The 23,560-nt window shown below is 40.3% G+C and overlaps 1 protein-coding gene across 1 annotated transcript; it reads left to right on the top strand.

Annotated features, from left to right (window-relative positions):
- Positions 1-3,058: 3,058 nt before the first annotated feature.
- Positions 3,059-10,384, top strand: LACC1 (laccase domain containing 1). Its single transcript, XM_050901709.1, has 5 exons — positions 3,059-3,840; positions 5,096-5,277; positions 5,754-5,919; positions 7,832-8,057; positions 8,563-10,384. Exons 1-5 carry the CDS (start codon positions 3,273-3,275, stop codon positions 8,735-8,737), a joined length of 1,317 nt encoding a protein of 438 aa, XP_050757666.1. The 5' UTR covers positions 3,059-3,272; the 3' UTR covers positions 8,738-10,384.
- The last annotated feature ends 13,176 nt before the right edge of the window (positions 10,385-23,560 follow it).

Genomic DNA, 23,560 nt, shown 5'->3' with positions numbered 1-23,560 from the left:
CTGTTTCTTCAGCCTTGCCTAAATACCCCTAAGTTAAGAGAGGCAGAATGTTTTATTTTAATCCAGTTTAAGAGGTTTTTACGTATTTCTTTTTTTTTCCCCATTTTTTTGTCTTTCCTGTTGTTGAAATTTTATTACAAATGTGCTCTTATCCCTGTTCATTTGGGCTGCTTTAATGACCTGTTTTCTTTCTCTGGGCATCTCTCTCTGGCAGATGTTAAATATTTCTTGCCTTTTTAATTTTCCCAAAATGATGTCAGTTCTCTGAGTTTCTGTAAGGAGATAAGGTGACCAGTAGGATTCAAAGGTGCAGGAAATTGCCAGCAATCTTGTCTTGACCAACAGTGAGCTTTTAGAATTAGATTTCTGGGGGTTTTGAAAGTTGCTTTTTGGATCTTTTTTCTACCCTGAGCTCTCTCTTCTCTGCAGCCTGGTTTTACTTCCTTCATTGTTTCTTTTCTGTATTCACTTTGCCTTTCTCCTTTTCACTCGTTAACCTCCTCACCTCTCCTCTCTTCTTGTTATCTGTCATTTTCTTTGATTTTCTTTTTCTTGATGTCTGTGCAAGAGAATCTTTTCACCCTCCAAATGTTTGTACTGACAGAGTTTCAGAGAGTGAGCGAAACAGCGAATGGGTGGCCTTGGCTTGCAAGTTTGTGCAAGTATTTGCCTTGCATTGTGTACTAAAATGAGCAACTCCTTAATAAATGCACTTATTCTTTCCTGATGTGGTTACGTGCAGTGAGACTTTCTATGGAACACTGGAACTGTAGAGCATGTTACTTAAAACCTGAGTAACCATGAATGCATTTCTGATAAGCTAAAACATTCCTGTGCTTGGCAAGCCTGTATTTTGAGAAGGGTTTTGTTTGGAGGACTTAGAAAGCAGTCAACAAATTTTATTATGACTGTAAGCAAATTTACTTCTGACACCACTGACCTCAGAAGGACTCTGTGATGCAAAACTGGAAAGATACGAGGGTGAATCAGCCCCATTGTTTCTTTGTGTACGTCTCAATAATTGCCCCTGTGGACTTTTTGCAATACACACACAACTGAATAACAATGTAGGCAGTTACCTCTCCCTCCACAAACATTTTCCTTCCACCCTTTCTTTGGTGGTATTTTTCTGGGGAAGTATGAGGACAGCAATGAACTCTACTTACCTTCCACTGCTGACATATCTGAAGTGGAGCAATAATCTGTTTTTCCACTACACCCCTCTGTTGTACTGTCTTTGCTGGGGCTATTAGCTATACCTAAATTGGGATCATGTCATATTCTCACAGGCCTCCCACAGAGAGTGTCAGGGTAGGAAAGGAAATACCCTGATTTCCCAAGTCATGGTCTTTGACATGAATCTGTTTTGACACTGTTTTCTAAGCAAACTGATTTCGCTAAAGTGTGTTATCATCAGCTGTGTGTAAATAATACTTTGAGTCATAAATTCCGTGGCAGATGCTTTTATCTGCTGTCACATTTTGGTACTTTTTGTTCACCTGTTTTGATAGTCAGTAATTAATCTTTGTAAGTGTTCAACTCACAGAAAGAAAAACATCATTTTCACTCAGGATTATTTTTCTTCCAGGCTGGGGGAAAGAACAATGAAGAAAATACAGAACGTTTTCTGTAAAACCTCCTCTGGATAAAGGATCCATTAAAACCGGAAAGGTCTTTGACCTCTCATTTGAGCGTAGAAACTCTGGGAATCCATTGTCAACCATAAAATGCCAAGGAGGGCACTAAGTCCACCATAGTGGTAGGCCTCAAGTACACACAGAAGCAGTATTTTTGCAGGATAATGAAGTGCTGTGAAGCCAGAGCATGCATGTAGTTACAGGAGAATGTGGGCTTGGGGCAGGAAAATAGTGCCAGGCATTATCTGATATGGTTAGTTCTGGTAGCAAAGCATTGATTTCAAAGACTTAAAAGATTCTCAAGGCCTTTGTTCCTGCAAAGATAGTAATTTTCCTGCAAAGGAATTAATATTCATGCACGATTTGTTACTGTGCAAAAAAAAGGTGGTGTTAAGGAATACTCTAAATGATTATGGGGTCTTGCAACTGGTGATAAAGCTGCATGTATTCCTCCTAGATCAAGCACGGTGCTTAGTCATGAAATCTGAATAGCCGTCTGTTGAAGGTTCCCAAAGCAGAGGGATCTAGTCTTTTGTTCCAGACCTCTGGAGGCTTTCACTGGAAACTGAAAAATTATCAGAGACAGAGAAAAGAAAATAAGACACTTCCTAGAGGATATGTAAAATAGGTTCTCATAGCAACAGAGAGAGGAAGAGATGGATGGACAAGTTTCCACAGGTAGGCAGCCTAGCTGGGCTTGGATCAACAAAGTCCAGAAAAGGAAAAAAACCACCACCAAAACTGGAATTACACCATGGGCCACAAGATGAGTTGTGAACTACAGGATGATTTTGGATAAGCTTAACATGTCTTGATTTCAGAGCAAAGAGTGCAGCTAGCATAGGCAGGAAGTTGTGCACAGTATTATATTATTTTCCTTTAGTTCTGTGTACTTCTTGTATTAGTAGGTGAAGTTTCAGTAACCTGTGCTGAGTTCCTGTGCATGTTGAAAAGAAGAACTATACCAATCGTGTGCCCCTCCACACAGAAGTCAGAAATTAGCAAGTCAATACTTTTGGTGACGCAAATGGGAGAAGTGCAAAAAGTCTTGTGAAGGCCTGTGGGAAAGATGTCATTGCGCTCACAGCCCAGCACCCCTGCTGCCAGGAGGGGTAGCAGACATGAGCTTCACCTCAGCGATAAGGGTGTAAAATGCCTCCAAAAAAATTGTTACAGAAACTCATCCAGTCCCAGCAAGCTGAGGGACCTCTGTATTTGGTTCCTCTCATGGGAGCTGGAGGAAAGCCCAACAGTCAGAGGTCAAGAAGATCCATTAGGCTAATGTGGGTTAATTGATTCAATAAATCTAATGTTATATACTAATCTTCTATCATCCCTGACCTGGGAAAAACCTGAGGTAGGCAGGGTGGTAGGGAAATACCTAAATACTTAAATAAATACATAATAATTCCCATTTCTGCTACTTTTCTTTTGCTGCAATTTCTTTTGATGCAGTGAGGAAATCCTAAGCAGTAATTACTGCTATGCCACCTTCTCTACACAGTATCACTGAATGCATTGCCTTAATAACATAACTGTGTTTGGACTAATGATGCTGTCTTGCCTTTTTGTTTGTTTTTCATGTTTTGTTACTGACTAATTGGCAGTTGTAGGAATCTTTAAATATCCTGGAATATGGTGGAAGCAGTACTGATAGATCTGTTCAGCCTACCAGCCAACTTGCAGAACAACGTCCAAGGATTACTACATAACACACTGGAAACTATTGAGAAATGCTCTTCCATCCCTGCTCCATTTGTTTATGTCATGTGTTGCCAGAGGCAGGAGAGTGAAAGGAATGGTGAACAAGAGTCCTTGCTTCCAGCTCTGACAGATTTTCAGAGTCTGAAGAAAAGACTGGAGGTGGTACGTGCTCTGACTACAGCTGCTGCTTTGTACACCATCAAACAAAGACTGGATGAAAAAGACCTAAGCATCATTAAAGTTATTCTTCCTACCTTAAGAAAAGACTTAATGAAAGCGTATATAGACCATCTCTTTACAGCAGTCTACCAGTTTGAATTTGAGGATTTACAGGTGGCATCTGATTGTGAAAACCTACAGATAGCTGAACCTCGGAGTGAAGGGCAAATGCTTTCTATGCAGGACGTGGTGCACATTCGAAGTGAGATTCAGATATACTTGGAAAGCCTGCCGAGCCTGAAAGGGGAGCTCACCATCCTCAGGTCTTCCCTCATCCCAGGTAAAGAGAATCCCAGCTAATAGATTTTACAGAGACTGTTCCCAAGCATACTTCAAGGGAATTGCAAAATGGGTAAGATTTGGAAATGTCTTCAGGCAGCAAATAACTCTATATGATGTTGTAATAGTGCATCATGTCTACAAGAGGGGGAAGTGTTAATAGAGGTACAGCAAAAGACTGGCAAGTCTGTTCCAGGCCTAGGGCGTGATATGGTAAGAGAGGCCCAGGTTTAGTGAGAGCATTACTGCAGACAGTGAAATCTCCTCCCCTCTGAGTGGGAATTACACACTTTGAGAGTTACCATCATCTTCTGGAAAGGTAGGACAGGAGTTTCTCCTGGTCTGCAGCCTCAGATTGATGTCTTGGTGTCCCTGCCATGGCATGACCCAGTTTACTGCAACGTGTCTCTCAAGCGGTGTGATTATGGGGGTCTCATGATTCAGCGAATTCAGAGGAAAGCTGAGAGGTTTGCTACTGCAAAAATTTGGAACTGTCTTTCCCTAAAGGTATGTCTGAAATGATCCAGAGCCTGAAAGGAACGAGTTACTTAAAGCCATCTTTGCCTTCGTTGTGCTTCAAGTTTTTGACTGTGACTTTGAAAGGCTCACACTACATAAAAGAGATTTTGAATCTCAACTCTGATTATGTCACTAAGGTTGTCAGCTATTAAGATAGCAAAAATAGCAGTTGTGGGACTATCTTTCTGTGTTCCACTTTGCCACGCAGACCCCCTCCCCTCTGTCGCCCCCAAAAGCAGTGATTGCATTTGGTGCATGAGGCCACGATAAATGATCTGCACTGTAAGAACAGAGGATTTTTCAATAATGCTAGAAATTCTCAGTGCTTTCAGTGTACTTTAAAAAGATACTTGAGATCCTGTGAAGTCGTGAAGACTAGTACTTCATTTGCCAAAAAAGCTTAGGAGATGCCACCTTAGAACATTTGTTTAAAAATCTACTCTAATTTTCCTCAGTGAGTTACCTCTTCTCTAGGGTTTGCACTACAACTCTGCAAAAAGTCAGGCTAAATGTGCCAGGACTCCTTCTTGCTCAAACCCCTCTACCTTGGCCTCAGAGGATTATGATTATGAGCAAGAAGGAAATTTATAATCCTTAAATTTAAATGCCAAAGCTAAATACGAGGTAAAGCAATACTCAACTTGATTGGCTGATTCCAGGTCTCTTCAGTATAATAGCATGTTATATCTGGACTGGTCTTGTGTTGAAAGCAACTGTTGTCTTTTTTGCCTTGCCAGATGATATCTTCCTACATGGCTTCACCACAAGGACAGGTGGCATCTCCTACATACCAACTCTAAGCTCCTGCAATCTCTTCAGCAGTTCCAAGCGGAGGGACCCACAAGTTGTTGTTAAAGAAAATCTCCGCCGCCTAGCTAATGCTGCAGGATTTAACCTAGAGACTTTTCACAGAGTCAAGGTATCTTATCAAACAATGGATTTATGTAAACGGATCAGGTCTTCCTTCATGTACTGGCTAAAACTGTAGGCAATATTCTTACCTTTCTCAGCAAGAACTTGTGAGAAGCAAGACAATTAAAACATTTATGCTGGCAGTTTATCTGTGCGAATAGCCATCCAAACTATCAGCCATTTGGCGCCATATGGAGAAGCAGCACTGTTTCTTCCAAGAATGTTCTAACATTTAACTTACCACAGAGTAGAATAATCAGATAAATGATCAGAGCAGTTTCTCGTAAAAGAAAAATACACCACCACTTCTATGGTGGCTTTCTACCGATACATCTGCATGGCATTTGAACAAGGGAGTGCCTGATTTCCATGCATGAGCAGTTGGTGCAGAAGTGTTTCACGCCAAAGAAAAATCCCTGCATTAGTCAGAACTGGGTTTTTTGCTGCCATATCACTGTCCATGTTCTGGTTTTGTCTTGACAGATTGATCACGCTAATGCTGTGTGTATTATGGGAAAGACAGAGCCTGACAGCTATGATGGAATAGTTACGAATCAGAAAGGTGTTACGATAGCAGCTCCAGGTGCTGATTGCATACCTGTGCTGTTTGCTGATCCTGTCAGAAAAGCCTGCGGTGCTGCTCATTCTGGTAGGAATTTTAAATCACGGAGATCAAAATAACTAGGAGACCACTGGAAAGGGAGTTTTGGACTAAGGATTATAAATTAGCAACCAAAGGAGCACTGAGTGAAAATGAATAAATGCAAGATCACGTAATAATATAGACGCTGACCTGTAAAGTTTGTATCCTGCCAAAGCAAGATGAGTCTTGAGAATAGTTTGTTTCCCAAGCTATGGGTTTTTTTTATTTTATTTTATAACTGTAATAATTATTATTTATGTATTTATACATTTATTTTTCTGATCTGGTAGCCAAAACCCAATAATTTTTTTTGTGCCCTTTCTAACTTCATATGTAAAAACTGGCTATAAAGCCAATGCCCCCAACAATCATTTTGGATCAGAAGAAATATTTGTCTGACCCAAACCAAGTGAGAATAAAACTGAAGCAGGGCTGGTCAGCACAGCCTGGGATTATGTCTGACTTCAGAAGATGTCCCAACTGTTAGGGTAGAATATATATCCTGAGGTGAGATTTTCCTGCTGGGGCTGTTTCATTTTATAAAAAAGTCTGTATTTATGAGATTAAGGAGAATGCGCAGCTGAGAGTTTTTCCTCAGCTTTGATGCTAGTACACCCCTTGATATGGTAGGAAGCTTCACCTCTGCCTAGAACTTGTGAATACCACCTAATTCATACAATTCTTCATACAAATAAATTAGCCAAAATAAATTCAAATTTGTGAGTCATCATAAGATGATCAAAACTTTGACTTTCCTTCAATAAAGTTGTTGTGCCCCCTCCTGCCCCGCCCCATGCCTAGCAAGCTTAGGTTAGAGAAAGTGAGAGGAATAAGAATTGTGGCCTGTCTGTCTGGGAGGAGAGGGGAACGTTGTGGTTTTTAAAGGGGAGAAGGGATGGAGAGAATTTTATCCACTCTTGAAAGTTTTAAGAGTTTTACATTGTAAGTATTCAATCCTAATTATTGTAAAGTATTTAAATCTATAGTTGCTCCTTTCTCTGCTGCCTCTTCATTTATCTAGTCCCTGACACTCCACACACTGTTCCACCAACCCACACCGCTGCCTTCTCCAAGCATACCTCCTGGCTCTAGCCTGAACTCCTGCCTTCCATCTCCCAAGTTTTGGCCTTCATTCCCACATCACAGTCCTTGCCAGGCTTCCAATTATCTTTTCCTAAATCCTTTCCTTCCTGTCCAGCCCCACCTCAGTTCATGTTTAACTTGAACACATGTTGCTATGTATACAAATAAAGACAATTAGATATAAGGTCATCTCAGTCTTTGGATGTAGAAAAGCAGAGGAAAAGTTATTAGCATATCCTATCCTGTGTTATGATGAACTCTCTGTGCAATGCAAAGACTTCCTGGGACTCAAACTGAGATATGAGAACTCAAAGCTGGGCTTTCTTCTATCTATTCCAAATAGTGCCGAAGTGCAAAGCTTGGCTTTCTTCTGTCTATTCCAAACAATGTCTCTAGCTTGAACCTCTTCCGCGCCCCCCCCTAAAATAACACTAAAAAAATTTTCACCGTATTATAAAAATACATTCTGACTGTAACGTATTTCTCTTGTCATATTCCCATTTAAATGTTTCAAGCACAGAGGAGCTGTAAGGTATGCTCTAGCTGCCCAAACCAGGACACTGGGAAAAAGCAATTCTGGAATCCTAATCTAAACTCTTCTCTCTAGTTTCCATCCCCACAAAATGGTGATATCAGCAAACTGACAGTTGTTAATGTATTGGGTTTGTGGGTTTTTTTTTTTAAACAATTATTTATTATTAGATATAATGATTTATTTTTAGATATAAATATATCTATTAATTTGTACCTTTAATAATAGCATATATTTTAGCTACTATAAAATTAAAGGGACAATTTATACCATTTTTTTTTTCCAACCTCTCATTTCTCACAGGATGGAAAGGCACATTGTTAGGTGTTTCGATGGCCACAGTAAATGCTATGATATCTGAATATGGCTGTAACGTGAAAGATATCCTTGTGGTGCTGGGCCCCTCTGTAGGACCTTGCTGCTATAAACTTCCTCACAAATCAGCTAAAGAATTCCACAGAATTGATCCAAAGTGTGTGAGACTATTTGACTCTGCAAGTCCTTATATTGATATTAGAAGAGCAACACGGTAAGCCTACTGACTGCATTTCCATGACATATGCTTTTTTTGTGCTGAGTAGACTAGAGATGAAGGTGAAAGAACAAAAGATTAATTCCACATTAGTTATCAATAATTATATTCATACTGTATTATCCAGCAGTATTATGGCGAGGGTCCTCGCCATCTTAAAGTACTCGCTAGTACTTTGCAGATCAACAAATGATACTGAATGAATGGTATCTGCTCACTTTTGCTGGGTTTCAACTATTATTTTACTGTTATACTTTTAGTTTATGGATTGTAGACAAATGTTCAAATTAAATGTGGTTTTACTGGTTGCATAAAAGCAATTATTTTAGTCTAATATTTGAAAAAAGAAAGTAAGAAAAGCAAATACAAGTCCCAACCATGATATTGGCACCATTTGTTCGACTGGTACTGGAGGTGCTGTCTGAATGACAGTGTCTTAAGGAATGCAAAGATGTAAAAAACAAAAATATGTTTTCCGTTTCTCTTTCTTTCTTTCTTTCAGGATTCTTCTTGAGAGTGGTGGGATTCTTCCTGAGAACATCCAAGATGATTCTGTCACAGACCAGAACCAAAATATCACTTTCTGTACTGCATGCCACCCTGATAAATTCTACTCTCACTTTCGTGATGGCACTAACTTTGGGACACAGATTGGATTCATATCAATCAAAGACTGAGATAGTATCTTTTACTCTCGAATAATATTTAGACAATAAGTCTGGTGCGTTGTCTGGCATCCTGCTCTCCCCGTAGAAGTTCTTCCTCCTTCCTTTCACAGACTTGCAATAGGGAATTCACGGGTCTTGCGATTCTCCTGCTTCTTCTCTTCCCTGCCATTCTGAGGCAAGAATAAATGTCTAGGGTGTGGGGCCAATAACTCTTGTGTGAGACAGGGTGCAAAGGAAACAAGGACAACCCACACCAATGACAAAGCCTTTCTGCAAGACCAGATGCAAGCTCCAATTTTTTGGAGCCTTCTTGACCAAATATTTCTCAGAAACTTCACTGTCTTAAGGTGGTGAAAGCACAAAACCCAGTCTTCATTAGCTTCTGAGTGAGACTTCTGAATGAAGTTAAGTATGACGTTTACTGATCTAGGAAGGGAAGCCTGTATTGCACATTAACTGTTTGAGAACACCCAGCTTTGGTAGTGTCAGCTGAAGGTTAGCCTTATGGAATTATGTGCCTGGGATTGTTTTTCTTCTTTGGATTAGTTTAAAGAAGAACTCCAAAACACACACAGGACTTTTCCTATGGAAAATAGCTTGAAAGTGAGAAGCAAGCAAGCACCTTTGGGGCAGATATTGAAAATATATGAACCCTCACCATTCTGTATTTTTTGATTGTAGAAAAAGTAGGACTAAGACTTAATATGATATGACATGTATGTTCATGTTTCCTTAGGATTTTTTCTTTAAACTTGGTGCTCTGCTAATGTCCATTGAGATGGTCTCAACAGTGCCAAGTTATTTCATGAATATCTAAAAAGGGGAGTGAATTTAGCCTCAGTTAATTTTACTGACCAATAGCTGACTTATTTGTCTTACTAAGCAAATTCTAAGTGTGCACTGTTTTCTTTTGGCCATAAAAAATTTGCCTCTAGACATTACAATAGACATGATAGTTCCTGACACACAGACAGTGAGAGATTCCTAATAGTAAAACTATGCTGACTGTAGCTTGCAGAGTTGCCAAGCACAAGCCTTGGAACAACCGTCCGCATGACGTATTTTCTATTTTGAATTCAACGATCTTTACCAATTCTAGACTTTTATGTCCACTAGAGGTCAGTGCTCGCTCACGCTGCACTTCCATCCCTGGCTGCACTGTATATATGGGTTTTCAAACCATGCATTTGGCAAAGCACTGTACAGCATACGCTGCTACTTTTGCCTATATAATCATCTACCAGGTTATTCTGGTATCTGTGCTTGAAGAGTAATCTATTTTTCATTTTGTTGGGCTGTGATTCAGAGCTGACCAAAATAGAACTTTCCTTGTCCTCTGGGAGAATAGACTTTAAAAAAACAACTTTCTTTTACCTGTGAATGGTATTTCTTAGAGAAGAGCCTGGTTCTGAGTATGTTACCCTCTGACTGTAGCCATCTACCAAAAAAATACTTCCAACTCTCCTACTTCTTTAGAAATATTATTCCTCTTCTGCTATAGCACTGCAGTCATTGACAATAAAAGTTCTTACATTTTCAGTTACCTTTTAAAAACCTCACCGTTGCTTTCATCATTCTCACTTTCTTTTGTAACTTCACTGTGGTGATGTTCACAGCTGGGTTCAAACTGGAGGTTCAGGTTGCAAGAGGGGCAACGCGCACACTCCTCAACTTATGCTGCCAAGCATGTTACTGCACGCTAGCTGATGGTGTGTGTGGTATGTATATGTATTATGTGTATTGTTGACTTATTCCAAATATAGGATAATATAATTATATGGACACTGACAGGCTTATCTTGGTGCACTAGGTAAAAAAACCCAACAACCTACCTTCACCTTTTAGTTCTGTCCCTTTGCCCTGGTATCTAAGTGTGAACCACTTTATGGGCACTGATTGACGTAGCAGTGAAGTAAGGTGTCTTTCCTTCTGCTGTTTCTACTGTGGGGGCAGTAGCACCACGTACTCTTCAGTCCCTGCACCTGAAGCTCAGCCAAAGGTTGTCTGTCAGTGCCCTTCGCTTAACACTCTTCCCTTGCGGATTAAGAGCATGCCGTCAAAAGCAGCTGAGTTACTCGGTTTTGCAAGGTACTGCTTGACAGCTGAAGCATCATAGGTGCCCATGTGCCTGCTGTTAGCCCATCTCACCTCAAAGACGATTTTAAACCAATGCATTTAACTTTGCATAAGTAGAAAGACCTTGCAGCCATGCTACTCACCACAGTTCAAATGCTCAACAGTATATTAAAAGTCACAGTAACATGATACTGATTGTAAGCCCTGGCTTGTTCATACCTGCTCAAGAACAGCAGCAGAGACTTTCTGTTTAGAAAAATACCATTTACAGGTCATGGTAGGACCGTGGCAGCTGGAGAGCATGTCAGAATGAGCAGAAACACCAAAGGCTTTACCTTTTAGAAGACAAATCGTTACCACAATCATTGTTCATTATTTCTTTTACACTGAATTACCTAGACTGTTAACCTGTCAAGACAGGAAGCAGCCTTTTGTACACAGATTACTGAGGTGAAGAACTCCACGACCAATAAGAAAATAGTAATAATGTTCAGTCCCCAAACAGGTTAGGCTCTGTATCATACAGAGTTTCTTTCAAAAGTCCTTGCTACAAAGGCATTTTAATTCTGGTATTAAAAATAATAAAGTTTAGAGGAAGGGCATCATAAAAAGGAGACGAAGCTGTTTCGCATCTCTATTTACTTTTCATTCCTGTTGCTCACTAAAGGAGCCAAGCAGATAGCCCTGATTCACCACCTCTAGGGAAGCTCTTAAATGCTTTATAAATTGTTCAGCTGTACCTACCTAATGATCAGATCCCATTTATTAACCTTGCCCATGAATTTATAAGCTGCATTTGCCCTATTATTGTCATTAAATAACATTATTAATTATGATTGTGGTATGCCCTGAGGCGAGCACAAGACATGATCACATATTGAATATTGGTTTTGATAGCTATTACTGTGCAATTAACATTTGTTGCTATTGTAGATTCTGAATATGGGCCTCTTCATTTACATTTATATATTGGAATGGAGTGTACCAAAACATGTCTGAGAAAGGCTGTATTCACTATTCCAGTAAAACAGGGCAGCTCCAACACAGACTTCTGGTTCCAGTGCCTGGGGAAGCAGTGTGCAGCTTCAGAGGCATAGATCAAAGCCTGAGATAATTAGTGAAATGTTTACCCAAACTGGGATTTATTGCCACAGGTATGGCAAAGGTGAAAAATATTAAGGGAGTTAGATTAAAAATGTCTTTAATTAATTTATAGGGGTTAGGTCCATCAGTGACTGCTAGTTTCTTTCTACTGACAACCCAAGGAGACAGGACGGGGGCTAGACGGTTGGTCTGAGTTCAGCGTTTGATGGCTGTGTTTGTGAGCTGCAGCAAACTTGGAAGCCATGGGACTGGACCTTCAGCAAAACACTTGGGCACATCTCAACTCACAGAAAGTATACTATTCCTCCCAAATTACAAGCATTCAATTACAGGAAGGTGTCTTCTTTCCCCAGCAGTAACATAGTTTGCAAAGTGGTCACCTTTGCATCCAGTCTTATTTTCCTCATGCTTATCTCTTGTGCATCGCTGTCCTTCTGTCCAGCACCACTCACAATCACCCTACAAGGCTTGTGAATCCAGTCGCAGGGTGTTGGAGGAAACAGAGGCAATTCTGTGCAGAGCAGCGCCAGTGTTGCTTTCTTTTGTATGCATGTGCCTTTTTTTTTTCTTTTAGCAGCAGTGTGAAACCTTTTGTCCTCAGCACAGGATCTTCATTAGTATCCTCCAACCCATTCCCATTTTACAGGTTTCCGCAAGAGCTCCCAATTGCCAGCCTACACGGCAAAGAAGTCAGCATTCCTAGATTCCCTCATTGCTGTCCTCATTTCCACTCCATGCTCGATTTGCTGCTGGGTGATGCAAAGAGGGAGATGAGCCGCACTCATTTGTCCCGAGGCTCAGAGGGGGTGCACGTGTGCGCTTGCCTTGATGTCATGTGTGCGAGGCTTTTGTTCTCTGAGTACCAAAGTCCTCCCTGAACTCCCGCCTTTTGTGCAACAATATAACAGGACAGTGCACTGATGGGAGCGGTAAATCCTATATGTGACAGAGGAAATAACGTATTGACCTGCTGAGGGATTTACGTACCTCCGAAGACTGACAGCAAGCTCAGCCTGTAAGGCTGACTCGTTGTACTTTCCATTCCCAGCAGATAATATCCAGTGTTTCCAGATGAATGATTCAGATAGAAATGTACGTGGATTTAACAATGGTTCTCATGCGGTATGTTCTTATACCCAGGATGCTACTAATTGTTATGCAGTGTCACGCCTTTTTATAAGACTAAGAGATTTCTCTGCTTTACTTGCTTTAAATATACAGTGCCTGTGGCTGTGCTGCTGAAAAGCATGATCATGTATTTCTCAAAGGCATGCAGAGAAATAGGAAGCTAGCTTTTTAAAGTGATCCCTCTGATCTTTCATTAGTAAGCGTTTAATTTACAGTAGTATCTCACATTACAAATACTTGGCTGGCTTTCTTTGTCTGCAAGCTCTCAGGGGTCAAAGCAGGCCCACAGAAGAATTTCAGGAGCGTGGTCCCCGGAGGACAGCAGGGCTGAGGTCTCTCTCTTCCCCTTCTGCGAATGTGGCATCATGTCTCCAGGGCAACCTGAATTCTGACAGTCATAGGAGCAAGGACATGGCATGGATTTCCATTTGATTCCTGCAACAGAAAAAAGATCTGAGACAAAAATCAATACGTGACTAAACTATAAGAGTTAATTTTATCTAAGGGATCATTTCCTCTCTTCTTGTGCAAATGTAATTCACAACTACTAACTACTTGTTTTTCTGATGTTGCCTCTTCTACCTGGAGCAAAGGCCTAAACATCTGAAATAAATAGGTTGCAACATAAAAATTTGGGATGTACCTACCATAAAACCGAACAAGCATTTATAAGGGAGGCTGAAAGCAATGTTTGCATTTCAAGATGTATAATTTCACTTTTTCTCATGTGATGCAATATTTTTAGGCAGCAATTCATAGTTCTGGTCAGATGTTTCAGTTCAAAGTGATTTTATCAATGACAACTATAGAAAGCCCTGACTATCTGAAATAAATATGTTAGCATTTCTCTTTGAGGCACTGAGCTCTATTCTAAAGGAATATTCAAGCGAATGTCGCTGCTAAAGGAAAACATTTCTGTTCTGCTTTGGTTTTCTTTGTTTGAAAGCTGTGAGCTTGATTTTCCTGCAGAAGAATGAATTACAAAAAACTCAGTTGTAACACCAAAGTTGTGACAGGTAGCTCAAACCTTTTTGGTTGGTTTTAACAGGTGCTTTTAGTAAGTGCTTCATAAAATCAGTATTAAATAAAACAGGGTTATGCAGACAATTTTATTCTGACTCTCTGCTTTCTTCTTTATATCATCTCCATAAAAAGCTGTCAAAACATGAAAGGTGAGCAGAGGAAGAAGCATGTTAGAGAGGGTCCTTTAGGCTTGTGGATGTTTCTTGCTATATTTGATGCTTAGATCTTCCTCAGTTTCCTCAATTACTCTGCAACTTTGATCCTCAAGTTCCCCCAGCACTGAAACATCCTGGCTCACGTAACTCCGTGCTAGCAATGGCAGAAACACAGATGTAGACTTGATAGTGATGTTTACATTGCAGCGTTTCTTCAGCCTATCTGGTGCTGGCATAAATGACATTGTGATAAAAATATTATGCCACAATGGTGAGATATTTTGAGAAAAATCTCCTAAGCAGCCTTGCAGTTACTTGAGATTTTAGGGGCTGTAAGTCAGTAGCAATTTTTTGCTTTTCACAAGGCTGGGAAAGTTAAAGATAACTTTGCACACTCTCCTTATCTAGTACATGTCTTCATCAGAGTAACATGGTTTGGGTTTTAGAGTCTCGTCCAGTGTACAATTATATTTCTGTAATTTCCTTTAAGAATGGCTTCTTAAGAAGAGACTGACTGCATATACATTGGCCAGGAAGCGCAAAATTCAGCTGACTTCTCTTCATTAGTTTATATTACTATTTAACATAAAAGTCTGTCAGAAAATGCAGGTGCTGCAAAATGGGGAAATCAGACTGCTCGAGCTAAAATGTTCTCGTAGGAGAAAGGGTAAAGATTCAGACAAAGCTAGTGGCTAGTTTCAACATCTTCAGGATGACACGTTTCAATCCGTCTTTCGGAACAACTCCTTATTGCCTGTTTTGAATATTAAGAGCAATCTGAAATAAACCATTTAAAACTGAAGAAGTGCCATTGCAAATTTAAACAAATATTGAAATCTCAATTCATGCTGAAAAGAGAGCCTGTCTTCCACACAGCTCGTCTTACTATTTATGTATATCTATCTGCATGAGCCAATCCTCTTATTTCTTCAGTAAATATTTCCTTCATAGACTGTAGATTGTTATGTTCCCTTCGGTAAATGCTTAGCTAAGTTTTACATGCAATATTTAGCTCCATTAGTCTTTCCTAAGATGATCCTTCCAGCTCTTAATTCTCTAAATTCTGCCCTATTAATGTCAATTAGGTGATAATCAGTTTTCGCTTACATGCTCTTTTAGAAGGAGAGCGACATTTGAATTTTGTAGAAGGACTGTTTTTTCTGGTAGGCTTGCAAAGTTGTGCTTCCCGGTACAAAAAAAGGTTGAAGCAGCCTTAATTGAACAACCTTGGTCTCACTCTATTCCCTCTTTTTCAAGAGAGTCGTAGTCTATTGCACTTCAATTAGGATTTATCTTAGGCTTTCTAGCTATAACTCATAATCCATCACATTTTTCCAGAAGCAATCTTCATGAAGGAGGCTCAACTCAGAAAGTGAAAAATAGTTGGTATTTTTGAGGCTGACACAGGATTTATGGTAGGAGAACATTTTTAACTTAAGCAAAAACTTTTTAAAAATCTGATGATGGCAAGTTGACACAAGGAAACTAAAATACAAAAATAATTTCACAGTTTTTGCAAGGGGGGGAAAAAGTTTAACAATGTTTGAAACTGAATATTCATCCCTTGAATTATATTCACATCAGGACTGGATGCCTTAGTATGTACTGATGTATCCCCAGTAAACTGGGCTGAGGCTGGAAGAAAAGGGTGAGGTTGTTTGCCCACTAATAAATGATATCAGAAAAGAGGGATACAGCAGCATTCCTTTTAGCAAGCGAGTTAAAGAGCGCTTGGGCTAATGATGAACCACTTTCTACTGAGCCAATATCTGAGACTGAAAAAACAGCCAGTCATTCCTTGGCTCTGCAGTAGTCTTGGAGGCTGTTATAAACAAACAGAAGCAGGGAACAAAAATCTCCTTTGGGATGCAGCTAGCCTGAAACAGATATCCACGGTGAGACACTGTTGGATAGAAGAGGCAGAAAAAGACAGCATCATGATGATGAAGACGTTTCTACACCTGCTCATTAAAGATTTAGTGCAAGAAGAGTTTATCCATGTGGAAACATGGCCCCCTACCATATTGTCCAAGCAGAGAGCAGTGCTGCCAAGCATCTTCCTATGTGCAGTTATTTGCCACAGTTGCTACAGCTATCAAGGCTTCTTTGTGTGGTCAGGATTTTTCCCCAGAACCTGGAAAGGCTGGAGTATTGAATGCTTATGGACGTGTCCCGGTTCTGCTCTCTCTTCATCCCTAATTTAAACCCTACTATAGGCATATCATGCACCCACAAGCTTCCAATCTATGCAAGCAGGGGGAGGACCACAGTTAACTGTGGGAGGCAGATAATGACCACAGTATATATTATCTACATGCAGGACTTTGGGACCTCGCTGAGTCCAGAATAATTGCAATGATGGGCAAATCTGCCCTCGCCCACTACGGCTGTATTTCTGGACTGAAAATATGGAAGAGAAGCTGCTTTTTGAAATTTCACTCAGCTTGGCTAACAGCCCAATTCTGCAGACTTGGAAGATTTTCTATCATAATATTTCTCTGAAGCTAACTGTGAGAATAAATGGCATGAGGTATGTTTGGCTGAAGAGCTGAGAGTTTAAAATTTTTGAAGAATCTTTTCTTGTTTGTTATGGAGCAAATCCCAAACTTCTTGCTTAGAAGTCCAGGCTCCCTGCTGCTATGGGGCCCCATCTGAACATCTTGACTAAAAGGGAGAAGTGCCCTCCTGTGTGAATACTTAGCATTAACATTTCTACTGTCAGCCGTACTAATTACTATGGCAGAAGTAATTTCGCAGTGGACAAGGCAGATTGACCTCCTGGTCAGTCCTAGGAGGGCAGAGAGGACAAGGGTGCTAAATATGGTGAAACTACTCCTTACTTATATGGCAGCCACCTAAGACTCTGGGCAAGGCTGCGGTGCTGAGAAGAGGCAGATCACGAAGAGGAATGAACCAGTTATCTTGGGTTCTGCTAGAAACACATGGAAGAGGTCAAAGTAGATTTTTTGCACCGTATCTACTGTATATTGTGCTCCAGTCTGCCCAATGGGAAGTTACCAAGCATCTTGAGCACTACTTCTTTTGGAGCAATAGACATTTCTGGTATCCTTGATCCTACCTAGCTCTTGGGGAAAGGCTCAGACATATTGGTACTAGTAGATCCTTCAAGATTTGGAGTGGTCAGTTGAATATCCTGTTATTACCACACTTCTCATAAGAAAGCATTAAGGAGAAACTTCTAATCTGTGAATTTACAGTGTTTTTATTCTTCTTTGTGGGCAATGCCACTAGTAGAGACAGGAATGCCATTAGCATAGCTCACAAGATGGGCAGCTCTGCAGACACAGCACAAAGATCTGAAGGGATCCTCTTCTAGATACGTAAGATCTACAGACCAAGAGGCCTGTAGGGTTGTGCCAAAATTACAGGCCCTGAAAGTGCTATCCCAAAATTTCAGAGCTGTGAGACACATACCAGATGCTCTCAAAGCTGAGGAAGGAGAGAGGGAGATTTCTAGGAGACACCCAAAGAATGGAAATCCCATAGCTTTGCCTAAGGTGTGTTTGGGTGGTGTCTGCAGCTGAAGTTGGGTCTGTCATAGGGCACCCTAAAAGCACAGCATCTGCAATGAAAAAACAGCCCCTTTTCATGAGTCATGGGACACAGAGTTGGTTTGGGAGCTGTGCTGCAAGAGCTTGTGACCCTCATGCCTCTCAAAAGTCATAGCTGTCTACCCTTGGACACTGTAATGCCCTTTCATGTTTTTAGGCTGGCTCCAGCTGCTGTTAGAAGGCCCACTGTGTGAAGTGCACACTTTTTTAAGGGATAGGAATGTCAGAATATGTTTTTGTTCTAGCCAGAAGCACGCTATAAAAAATTTCTTCTGTAAGCAGTCAAAATTTCCAGCCATAGGTAAGGCCCTTTGTTTCAATAAAAATCAGTGTTGTTGCAATAATGTAGTAATTACATTGAGTTACCATTTTCACAAATCATCTGGTTTAATGAACAAAGCAAAACCAACTTTGACCATTTTGTTCTCAAATTCTGTCTGAGTACGCAGTTTCTACAGACCATCTCAGGAAATTTTGGACTGTTTCCTACTTCCTGCCTTATCCACTGTGGGAAGAAGCATTTTTATTATTTATTTATGAAGTGAGCAGAGGGAACAATTTGAAATTGCTGTAGCATTTTTTCTCCTGTTTGCAGATTGCAGTTTTCATAGGTGTGTTTTGAGTTGGAGAGTATTTAAAATTTCCAGCTTTGAAGATGGATCACAAGCAAATGTTTTGTGGAGGTCGTTGTTTGTGTTTTAAATTTACTGATCAGCTGTGATTAATCAGATTAGTCCTTTGACTGGAGGAGTGTGAATTACCTTTCCCCATGTATAGCTGCTTGGGAACTGAAAGTGTCGTTATGGACATGAGTTCAAAATCCTCTTGATGGGAGAATAAGTGCCAACAAAAAATTAATAAAAGCTTGTGAAAACAAGAATATAAAGAGTAAAAACATTACCAAAGAGAGTGTGTTTAAATATTGAAGTGAATAATCCCAAATAATTTGGAGTGGAAAATTCACTTTGTTTATAGAGAGCGCAACAGCTCCCATAAAAACTGGAGGAGGAGGGAGTATTGTTAGCCAAAAGCCTAATGGTGGCCTGAGGACCTCATGGGAGAAGGGCAGTGCTGTGCCTTGTTCCTGTATGGGTTTGCAAAAAGCACAAAGACCGCAGGATGCAAAGGGCCATTTCCTTTCTCCCTCCATGCAGAACCTCATCTTAATGCAAGAAGTGGAAGACAGCACTAGCAGTACACTTGATCCAAAAAGGGTCGGAGGTAAAATGTATTCTAGTCAAACCTGGAGGGCAGCATACACTCTCTTAAGGTACCCAAGCTTGCCCAGTGCTGCCTCCTTCTACAGGAAACACAGAGACTCAGTGTGACCCCTTGGGCAGGTGGTGCAAATATGGCATTAGTTTTACTAAATGGGGAAAAATGGAACTATATTGAACCAAAGGCTGGTAGTTCATCTTGACTGCAAAGCCTTATAATGAAGTCAACCAGGCTCTGGTCTTTCAGCTGCCATACAGGATGCACACTCCGAAGTTCTTTGGTGCATTGGCTGAAGATTGGAGTTATCACTTCCCATGGGAGACCTAATTAGACTGATGGCCATGAAGGACTTGTAAAAGGACAAGAGGAGGGGAAGCTGCAAAATGAAGTGTGGATTAACAGATGAAAGCCACCTTCTGGATACTATTCTCCTGAGTTTGGCTAGTGACCTATGGGAGAAGGAGAGAACTTGGACGCTTGCAAAATAAGATCCCTTTTAAATACTCTTTTCTGCCCTCAGAGGATTCACAGACTGAGATGAGATTAGAGATGAGATTCTGATGAAAGCTTACCCTGATTTATCAGTTATACTGTAGGACTGCTGCACTGGAACTACTTGGGAAATTGCTTCATACTGTTAATTTAATGAAAGAAGCTTCCTTCATTTCCTATCACCTGCATGTGTAGCTCAATATTTAGCTTCTAATTCAATGTACTTCTTTGTTTCAGAGTAAAGTACTCTGATGTTTCTTCCATTTTCATTTTACAGTGTCCTCAGTATTCCTATCTGCTAAGACAAATTAGACCAATTAGTCCTTCAGCGTCCCTGTACATGCCTGTTTTCACATTTTGGCCTGCAGAACTGACAGGAAAAATTACAATATTTTATTCACAGTTGAGCATTGCCAGTGGTTCTGATCTTTTCTTACCAGAAATTCTAGCACATCACTCTGTTACATTTCCTTAACACTTTGAAAGTGCTTATTTTTTTCCAGCAAGTTATCACAAAGAAATCTCCCATAGCCTCTCTCTTGTTATTTCTTTCTTTAATGATGGGCATTGCAGTCTTCATTCTCCATGATCTAGTATTAATTTCTAATTTTTTTCAGCATATCTAGGATAAACTGAGATGATACTGGTTTTCACTGGTGATGCTGATGGTACAATTCAAGCCACTACACTGGGAACTAGACTTGGATTTTGAAGGGCGCTCTGTGAGCTGGACCTGGAAAACCTATAATTTCATCAGTCTATAGGGGGACATCTTCAAGAGGCCAAACTCTGCTCCATACTGATTACCATAGTTTCCTAATACAAGAAATTAATCCTGAATGAAAACAAGCATTAGTACTGTTGTGGAAGAATATGGTGGTAAGATCAGTATATGAAAGTCTCGCATGGGAAATATTTTGAGAGGGAGCATAGAATTATTGGCAGAAAATGTGAAACATAGCAATGAAGTTGAAGGTCTCCAGTATCACAGAAGAGTTTGTTTTGTGCTTGAGAATATGCAGACAAATTCAGGAAGAAAGATTCTTGGAATTTAAAGGAAATCATGGAACATACAGATTTCTCTGCTCTTTGAATAGAGGTGCCAACTCATTTGAATGCATATGCTTCCATCCATATTTTTATCACTTATTTACATGCATAAGCACACACTTTCAGCTATGCATCTGTGTTTAAAAATGCACACAAGAGCCATGTATGACTCCAAGCTTGTTTTTGTTAATATATATATGTATATATCAGGCCAGCCAGACAAATAGCAATAATATTTCTCCCGCTTGCTCATTCTTGGATGTCTCATTTACATATTTATGCGGCTCCTATTTTCTTTTTAAAATAAAACCCTATGAAATGATCTGCCTAGGCCTTCACAAGGACACAAATCACCGAGCTTCTGAATTTTTGATTAATTCTATCCACTTCATTTTTGCAATTCTGGACTTCCCTGAATGTGAGGCTATGCCATCGTTCATTTGCCTTCAGAAAAGGCACAATGGCTCCAGAATGAACTCTTAATTATGGTCACCATTTATGTCAACACCATCCATAACAAAACAAAAATTGATTGAATATCAGCTTTTTTATATTTATCTCGTAGAGCTAATTTACTGTACTATCATACTAAGTTACCTAACAGAAACAGGAATAAAATGAGTTTTGCATTGTTTTTATTTGTTTATTAATTTTCTTTAAAACAACAAGCAGATCACAGAACTGCTAGAAGAGGAAAAAAAGAAATGGAACTAATCAAAACAGGCTGTAACTTAAAACCTAAGTACATCACAGGATTCATTACACAGTCACATAGCCGTGCAGTTGTGACCTATGTGCTCTTTCTATCTGCTTTGTACTCAGTTATGCTGTGCTTTATATAGACTGAAAGACCTACAAGGAAAGAGTTATATCCTGGATTGTGGGACAGCCTTTGTGCTATGCCTCCAACAGCAAAACACATGCTTGTACCAACATCAGATTATACCAAGAGGTGTAAATCCGGCTCAGTTATCAAAGGAAGGATGAACCCAAAATAGAAGATAAATTAGTGGCCTAGCGTAAATCTTCCCACTTCAGCACTAGTGCTGGATACAAATTTTCTGACGGAGAAAAAAGCTTTTCTGGGAAATCCCAGCATTTGAGCATGCAGTACTTAATCTGAAACATCTTGGGGTTTGCTGAGTTTTCAAAGGATACACAGATGATCGTTGCCCCATGACCAGGGAACCAAGGATGGGATTTACTCCTGCCTTTATAGCCCTCCCTAATGGAGTATTACAGAGAAAGACAGAGCCAGACTAACCCCGAGTGAAAGGATCTCATGCTGCACAGTGAAGGGACAAGGGGCAGCAGTTAGCAGTTATATCAAGGGAAATTCTGATTGCATGTAAGGATTTTTTTTTCCTCCCCAGTGAGGGTGTTGCCCGGAGGGGCAATGATATCTCCAGCCATGGATGTTTCAAAGCTCAGCTGGACAAGGACCTCAGCAACCTTATCTAACTTTGAAGTTAGCCCTGCTCTGAGTAGGGCTTTGGAGCTCCAGACTAGCTTAAATCATTCTCTGACTCCTTGACTTCAGACAGATGAAAAACTGATGTTTCCACTTGATTTAGTCAAGCAAGACCTCCTTTATAGTCAGTAGAGAGAAGTTGGGTGCCACTCATTTTCATCCTAAGCTATTTAGGTCTGACAGATTGCACTTACAAAAGGCGTCTAAGCCACCTGGCTCAGGTGTGGGCACCTACACAGCAGACAACTGCATTTAGATAAGAACAACAGCACCTATTCTACCTCCTGAGAAGATGTTTTGGCAATGGGGATCCAGAACTCATGGGCTGCTTGGCCTCAGAGGAACTTGGTGGGATGTGGGAACCATGGAAGCCTTCAGCAGATGCTCAGTGAAACTCATATTCTCACTTACATATTCTGAATATTCATTTTTTATATCTATATCATGATAGATCCTGAAGGGCTCTGCAAAGGTCCTGTTATTGAATGAACTCAACCAAAACTGATGTTTTAACAATTTGAGTGAGCTGGTGCATCCTCTGAGGAGTTTCCAGTTTGGTTTCAGTCTCATTCAAACAAAAAAAGTTTTAGAACAGAGTTCTCATGAAATTCTACTTTTTGGGAAACTCATAGTGCCCAAATGAGGGTCAAATGCTGAAAACAGGTTCTTGAAGCTGTTGTATTCATATTCAACCGAGATGATCACTATGTTAGTCCTGCTACAAGGTCTGCAAGCAAGGGAGACTGAGAATGAGAACTATTTGCATCACAGTCAATTTGTGAGCCTGACCGAGAACATAACAGCTAACGTAGAAGGATCACCCTGATTTGTGCATAGTTGAAAAAAGTCATTATATTTAGAGAGACATTTCCAGTGTAGTGAAAAGAAGGGTAGAGTGTAAGTCTACCTAACAGATACCATGCTGAACACGTGACCTACATCTGTTACCTCTGAAATGCCATCTAGAGGGGCTTTCTTACCAAGCTGGTTGTGAAGGGTAAGGTTATTTTCTGCAACCAAGGGACACTCTGCCAAGAGGGGGAAGAGTCCTTTTACTGCCTTTCCTCTGAACTCCCTTTTGACTCTGACAAACGGAGACTCGGCATTCACCAAGACAATGACAGTAACAGGCATTTCTTGTCAGCACCTGGGAGCAAAGCCATTAAGATCCTTTTTTTTCTAGGAGGTACCGGTATGTCTCCCACAACTGTACACACAGTTTTAATTAAGACGTGATGTTTATTACCATCTTTCTGAGCCAGAACAGATGTTGCGCTCCAGCGAAAGGTTCTTCCAGGATGACTGGAGAATTCAGTGACATATGGAAATTAATGGGATTTTTGTGGTCAAATTTTCAAATGGCAAGCATCGCTTGCCACGAGGAGGTCTTGATTCATGAGTGCAGCCTTTGGGGCTCTGCCACCACATCAGTCCAACCATATTACTAAAAGTAATGATAAAACCACTTCTTTCAAGGTGCTTAGAAACATTAGTGACTATAAATAACACCTGTGAGTGGTGAAAAAACATCTTTATGCCAGTA

This window comes from Gymnogyps californianus, chromosome 1 (genome assembly GCF_018139145.2).
Source record: "Gymnogyps californianus isolate 813 chromosome 1, ASM1813914v2, whole genome shotgun sequence".
NCBI lineage: Eukaryota > Metazoa > Chordata > Aves > Accipitriformes > Cathartidae > Gymnogyps > Gymnogyps californianus.
This window is presented reverse-complemented; position numbering and strand designations above follow the sequence as displayed.

Coding starts and splice junctions, on each gene's coding strand:
- LACC1 (XM_050901709.1), top strand. CDS start 3,273: ATGGTGGAAGCAGTACTGATAGATCTGTTCAGCCTACCAGCCAACTTG. Junction 3,841..5,095: donor CAGGTCTTCCCTCATCCCAG/GTAAAGAGAATC, acceptor TTGCCTTGCCAG/ATGATATCTTCCTACATGGC. Junction 5,920..7,831: donor CTGCGGTGCTGCTCATTCTG/GTAGGAATTTTA, acceptor CATTTCTCACAG/GATGGAAAGGCACATTGTTA.